Raw genomic sequence first — 7,480 nt, 5'->3', positions numbered from 1 at the left:
AAGAAAGAAGTTTACACATTTTTAGCCCAAACTTCAAACCCTTTCCTCGTTTCGCTAATAAAAATTACACCTGCTTGAAACAAAGAGCCCATGTTACGCATTTCCTGCTCACATACAACTGATGCGTTGTTCGATTTTGTAGTTAGGTATAGGTGCTAAGAGTACAAGAATTCCTCGGCAGGGTGCGGTAAAGGCTGGGTCTGTGTTTCTTCTGCTAGCCTATCCCTCGTTCCACAACTACTCGCTAGGTGGTTTCCTACCTGAAAACACTTTCCAGCCGTGATCGTCTTCAACTTCCATAGAAGCTTAAACGCAAAGAAAAACAGAAAATAACCATCGAAAGACAATCGCTAGAACCTCACTAACATCTCTCACTACAAATGTCCACCCGAGTCTTATTTCTATCGTATATTCTGACGCCATGCTGTTAGTTTCATCCTCTGCTAACATGAAGGCGAAGTTGCCATTGTTATTCTAATGACGTCGACCGGAGACTGCTGCTATTGGCGTACTGAGAGCGGGAGAGGCGGAGCTACGTGAAGACTGGAACAGTTGATACTCAAACATCAATCATGTTGCTCTAAGAAGTAGGAAGCCGAATTGAGCGCGGGGCTGTCCTGGGTTTGTGATCATCTATACTCTTTTTCAAGCGGTGCGAAAATTCTGGGAGAATTAACGTTTTGTTGTATGCCAGCGAGAGCGTTGTAGAATGTGGTGTAGGAAATATTTTCTTCAGTGAATGTCATACTAACAATCCAGCCGCCTTGGAGCGCTGGACAGTCCTCGGAAAACCGTTATTTCCAGTGAACAGTGTAGTGGTGCAGTTTGATAACAGTGCAAGCATTGTTGGAAATAGTGTTGGTGGTGTTACTAGTGGATACTGTTGGCCTCAGCAGCCACAACAACAACAATCCCTTATTGTTGAAACCGCGGCGTCGACAGGAATCACCCCTCTAGTAGCTGAGGCCCAACAGCATGACATAATCCTCAATGACAGCAACACATCGTCCACCGTTCACTCGCAAGAACCTCGGGCGAACACAACGGATCCGCAGGGCCAATGCATTGTAAACTCATCTGCCGCTCTTGTATATGGAGGTGAAGCAACCACCAGCATGAACCAATTAGGAACGGTTTATGCGACAAAGCGACGAAGACGCAACGGGAAAAGGTAAGAGGGCTTATTTTCCAAAATTTTGGTTACCAATTTTTCTTGCCAAAAATCTATCAGTGACATTCTTTGGCGCTAAGAGTGAAATTACCACCATAAATGTTGATGGTACAAGACGTGTGATATATTCGTGGCAAATGCGTGTAAATAATAGATAGATGTGCGGGTCACAAATACGTGCAATGCGTGTATTATGATGTATTTTTGTGTCGGTCATTGGAAGTCAGTGGGCCGTGCAAAGAGTGATCGTGCGGGCTTGGAACCTTAGCGTGCTGGGCAAACCCCAAGATGACATGCAAAGACTAAAAGGCGGACTGTAGAACGCTCTCACGTAAACGGCTTGCAGCAGTCCAAAGCCAGCGGGTGGGTCTGTTTGGCGATCATGACTCCCATGTACCAACCCCAAAACACGAACAACCCCCCGTGACACACGCACTTGTCTATATGGTTCTTTAAATGTTGAATGGTGAGCGACATATTAATAAGAAGTATCTGCTGCTTTCCTCTTTTGGTTTGTTCTTCCTTTCAGAGAGATTATCTGTCCGGTTTCTCGTGCAGACGGGACTTCTTGTAATTCCAGTGCGATGCCGAGTGCAGGTGCAACGTTCAGCTGGTGCCTTCGGGGGTTCAGCAGGATTATGCATTCGCACCCAATACCTATCATCGCTATCGTAGCGTGTACAAAGGAACCACTTATCACGTTTCAGCCAAATTGATGGAGTGATTGTGCTATCGATATTCTTTCAATACGGAAATTTATTTGATATCCCTTCTGAAGACTTGTGATGACAATATCCTTAGCATTTCAGACTTGGATGCTTAGTGATTTACTTACACTACAGTGAAGTGACTTTTTTTCTTCTTTTTTTAAGAATACAACTTTGAAGATTTATGATAATAGTAAATATCGTCACATTCGTATGACACTTGACTTGGGACAGACTACACATGTTGAGTTTTAGTATAGATAACAGTGACACAACTGCGACTCAACACATAATTTATTATCAACGCTGTTCGGCCTTCGTACTTCGGCCTTTACACTTAGTCCGAGAACTTCTCAAATTAGAAATATATTTCAAAATATTTTCGGTTCTTTTCGTATTTTCAGTTCGTTTATAGGTTCAATTAGGAAACATGAGATTTAAATTAGAATTATGCGTCACGATAGTTGAGTACTGTATCAGAGACAGGGAAGTTTCTTGTTTGCGGCAAGTTCCTCCCGGCATGAATGCCTGTTCGTAATGCAGCATACTTGCAGCGATGATTAGTTGGAGTGGTTATCAAGTTTCAAATTAAGATTTAATTGTTTCTTATCGCGTTTAACCCAATCTACAAAAACAAAGATGAAAATCTACGGACTCCGATATGTTGATTAAAAGCCCTCTGGTCGGACATAGCACTTCATCAAGCACGTAAAGTTGAACTAAGCTGTGACTTTGGTAGTAACAGATAGAAATTCAAGTAGAACTGCAGTTAGATATGCCCGGTATATAAATGCTTATCTTACCTTATCACCTATACAACAGCCCCGTATAGATTTTGGCCTCTTCCATTATCTACCTCCAATTTGTTCTGTTTCAGCTTTCTCTCTTTTTCTTTTTCTTTCTTTTTTTTTTTTTTTATCTATCCTCGGGAATTCATTACGGATAAATATAGAATATTAGCTTAACCAGCACTTGTGTAGTGTCGAAGAGCTCTAGTGATCTCGAGTGACCGGGCGGTTAAATGTTCGATTTTCTAAAAGATTGTTGTTGCACTATTAGTGGGTGTAATTGTAATTCTTTTCCAAATGCGGCTAAAGTATGCCGCAACCTACAGCTTATAAATGCGGTTTTTGTTTATTTATTTCTAACTTAGCTCCTCTCTGTTTAGTTCTTGCGCTTCCCGTTTCTTTTGGGACTTGGTAGCCCTCCGGAAGCTTGTGATCATCGAGTATGTGATACCTAGTGTGACAAATAATACTATAGACCTATAATGGAATTTTTACTTTTGCAAGCTTTGTTTCGTTCTCAAACTTCTTTTACGATTCCTCGGACAAGCTTTCCTGAAACACATTTTCAGGATATACGTGTTTGTGTAACGAATGAAATGCAAGGTCGTAGTCGAAATAATAGTAATTTGGGAGTGAGAACTTCTCCGAATTTCCCAAGAGTACTCTGGCTAAAATGATATTTTAAGTTACTATATTGTATTTTTTTCATTTTTCTTTCTTTCTTTTCTTTTTTTATTTTTTTTATTGAATGTGGTCTTACGAGCAAAATGAAAATAAGTTTACCCCGAAATTGAGAGAAGGCGTTAGGGACAAACATATATTTAAAAAATAATTAGTGACAAAGGAACTTGGAAACTCATGTGATTCGGATCCCACGTTAAGCTGCTACTCTGAATAAGTTGTATGTGGTGTACGTAAAAACGTAGGTTACATGTGTAAATCATGTAGTTTTTGGACTTAACGTTCAGCAAACGTATAACTGAAAAGGTATATTTTATACGTACTTTTCGTATAAATGTTCCGAATAAACGTACTTTCCATACGAACGAAAGAACTATGTTTAGGCGGTCAGGATCTCACATACAGATGGACGTATGTAACATATAGTTAACATATGTAGCATACGTATACGTATATAATATCTGGAAGACTGTTAGATGTCAGACATCCTGCAACGACATGATGTAACATCTAAGGGCAATACATATGTAGGAAATGAATAACGTGTGCTCCGTACTGATTTCTGTAGTAAACATAAGGATACCGTATATTTGTTCAATATATCGCCGTCCGGATAACGGATTTTTCTCAGTGTGTAAGTTCATGTTTCATTTATCCTTGGTGATAAAACGGACACTAAACCCTAATCCAATCCAAAGAGGTAATTACTAATGTAAATTCAATTAAGAAAACGTTCTTTCAGAATTTATAATTATAATCATTTAAACGTTTGAAGACATTTTTGCTCAATACTAAGATAATATACACTTAAATCTGTTTTAGCTTTCAAACCTTCTCTTGTTTCTCAATTCAGGCCTTTTACGCGAACAGCAACATTTTACCGACAAGTGAGAAAAAGTGCGAAAAGTGAATGTTCTTTTTCTCAAAAGAATTTTATGATTACTCGTACATTCATGCTTTAAACAAAGGTAGTATCAGCAAAATAGTTCCGCGGTCTCAAATCAGTTGAACCCATCTTCACAATATCAATGACTTCTTACGAAAATAAAACTTGAACTCACATACATATTGTCTATCAATATATATACATGTAACTGATTGCGCTCGAAGTTGGACACCAAATCGTGCAAATTTATTTTCTGTCACAATCCCACTATTCCGCAATAATTAATAATAATAATAATTTTCTGATGCTACAGTCCACGATGGGACATGCCCGGCCTCGTAGCGCACGTTCAAGTGAGTGGTGAGTTTTTATATTTAATCATGGAGTTCGCCACCTCTTAACTCAACCATGTTTTCAGGTGCATTACATGGCTAGCTAAACTCCGAAAATTTCGAACACTTGCTTTGTGTGGAACTCATGATTAACCTGCCAACAATCCGGAAATACATGAGCACAATACTACTTAATGCTACTACTACTAAATAATAATAGTAATAAAGTTTTAATTCTTGTTTTCTAATGGAAAAACTGTCCAAACTTTCTACACATTCCTCGATTTGATTTGAGTTTTGCGTCCCTTTCAGCAGCGAGGCTATATAAGACGTGAAGCTACTGATTAACGTGGAATCTGAACCACACGATTTCCCGCCGAGAATCGAACCCGGGTCTCTCACGCCAAAGGTGCGTACGCTAACCGCTTAGCCACGAGGGAGTTCTATACATCCCTCGAAAACATCACCGTTGCTTATTTTTAAAATTCCCCAGTAGTTCCATTATATGTCAGTATTAGCGAGTATTAACTTATAATAGGGTGTACACGCTGTCCTTTTTTATTTTACGCCCTTGGAAAAATTCACAACAATTCTTCATTCACTGGCATTAGTTTTACTCTCTTTTACTTCGACTAGTGATAAAACGATCCTATATTAATAATATTATTTTTCTTTCTATTTTTTTTCTTTTTACAACGTTAAGCCATACGCTGAATAAGGGATTAAATTTCAAAAGCACAAATTTTAAGTTCACAACTTATATATTAAACTTATACCGTAGTTACTTGTAAATTTAATCCAATTAATAACTATCGTTCGATTCTAAATGTGCCTCCACATTTCAAAGTGAACAATACTGTGCCAAAACGAAAAGCGAATCAACTCTACTAAAATATTCTTGAAATCTCGTAATGAAAAAAATGATCTTATATTGCTAATGAATCAGCAAGCAAGTTAATAATGCTCGTGAATAGGCTATATGGCTAAAGGACACGCCTTCGGTGTACTGGAGCCGGCTTCGATCCCCGGTGAGAGGTCATAGAGTTCAGATCTTACGTTAAACAGTAGCTCCACATCTCGTATAGCCACAGTTTTGAAAAGGGACGCTAAACATCAGATAAAGTAATACCAATATCCCTAATAATAAGATAAAACTAAATGTTTATGAGACTCTTCTTTAATACTTCCTATGCTTGTGGTTCTTGTTTGATACCTAATTTGTATTTCATACCTACATTGTTCGATACCTAAGGCGAAAGTTTTTCTCGACTCTAGCCAATACACTCCTGGAAGCTGCAATAAATAGTCGTATAACTAATCCATTACGAATGCTGAAAACCAGGTGGTTCCGTAATTTAAGACACTCAAACGCGAGAGATCTAATCTCATTACTTAACTCTCAGAGCCAGAAACAAGTCCGCAGCCATACTGTTAAGAGAAGAATCAGTAGCGTAAACGTCCCGTAATCGAAAGGTACTGTATTCGATTCCCTGAATTGGCTTCTCTTATATTCCCCTCTCTATAAGAATTATTTTGTGTGAAGGAAATTGCATTAAATGTTCATGTGTTAACGCCAAAAACCTGAAAGGTGAAGTACCATAATTGGAAATAAAATAGAACGTAATTTACGCACTTACATACATATGTAACATACCCTTGAACCTCTTAGGAAATGTGCGTCGTAAAACCAACTTTGTGATTACCATTTCCTTTAATACCATTACAATAATAAATATCCTTTTTACTGGAATATTTACGTTACAGCATTCGAGCAGCGTATGTAATAATGGTTCACCATCTCACTATTTCTAAGGCATATGATGTACCATGTTGATTATTAGAGTAACCGGTAACTCTAGCGATAAGACGGCAGAAAGAGACATATTGTTTAAATTGCCATTTCGCGCAATGCATAACAAAACACATTGCTACATCTGTATGTCTACTTTTTTTTTTTTTTTTTTTGTTATTTACTTATGTTCGTTATTTGTGGTTTCTATTCCATGAAAATGGTTTTATTCATTGTCTCACTTGTTTACGGCCGTAGTCTACTTTTCATTAGTGTCAAATTGAATGCAGCGACGCAAATACGCTAGTTGGCGCCTGGGGCAAGAACTCTCCTTAGAGCCCTTCTGACCAACCAAACCTAAAACGCTCCTCCAATTCTGCGCCCTCCCAAACCGGCGCCCGGGGCACAAGCCCCGTTCGCCTCCTAGTTACGTCACTGATTGAATGTACCTCAGAAATATTTTCAGAACTACCTCATGGTTATATGGTTAGCATATGCGCTTTTGGCACGGAAAAAACGTGGATTGGATTCTCAGTGAGATCTTATGTGGTTCGGATTTTATGTTGTTATAAAATTCCACGTCTCATACAGTTTCGGTGCTAAGTGGGACGCAAAACTCCAAATAATCCAACTTCTGACCAATCAGAAAATTTTTCTCTCAGAAATATTTGAAGTCTGGAAATATTTGCTACTATCTTAATATTTTACAAAGCAAAAGAAACTAAAACATTTTTTTTTTTTTTGTTTAAGATTTCTTCTTACTTTCGTGATTCTATGAGAGAAAGATTAGCTTTCTTCGAAACTTGTTATTCGAGATAGTTGAATAACAAAATTATCAAGTTATGTGTTAGAGTATTAGTGTTCTTATACCGTTATGTTATTCGAAATAATTGGATAACGAAATTATACGTTCTTTGTTAAAGTATAGGTACAGTAGCGTTCTTATATCGCTATTTTTGGAGGTATTTGACTAACGAACATATAAATTCTGTGTTAGAGTATAGACAAGGCAAATATTCTTATATCGCTGTACTATTCTAGGTAGTTGAGTAACGAAATTATAAATTCTATTAGAGTATAAGTGAGGTAAATGTTGTTCTCATAACGTTGGAATTTCTTTTGCCAA

The 7,480-nt window shown here is 37.9% G+C and overlaps 1 protein-coding gene across 6 annotated transcripts in view; it reads left to right on the top strand.

Annotated features, from left to right (window-relative positions):
• Positions 1-636: 636 nt before the first annotated feature.
• Positions 637-7,480, top strand: part of ss (aryl hydrocarbon receptor spineless) — a 424,929-nt gene continuing 418,085 nt past the window's right edge. For 5 of the 6 annotated variants that reach the window (XM_081729356.1, XM_081729307.1, XM_081729347.1 and 2 more), the window contains exon 1: positions 982-1,171. In XM_081729356.1, coding sequence (XP_081585482.1) covers positions 1,116-1,171 — 56 coding nt within the window. In that variant the 5' untranslated portion in view covers positions 982-1,115. Of the gene's footprint in view, positions 1,172-7,480 lie in introns of all 6 variants that reach the window. The other variant, XM_081729337.1, reaches the window with a different exon arrangement.

The sequence above is a fragment of the Thermobia domestica genome, chromosome 1 (assembly GCF_964235325.1).
Source record: "Thermobia domestica chromosome 1, izTheDome1.hap1.1, whole genome shotgun sequence".
Lineage (NCBI taxonomy): Eukaryota > Metazoa > Arthropoda > Insecta > Zygentoma > Lepismatidae > Thermobia > Thermobia domestica.
Note: the sequence above shows the minus strand (reverse complement) of the source record. Positions and strands in the feature narration are given on the sequence as shown.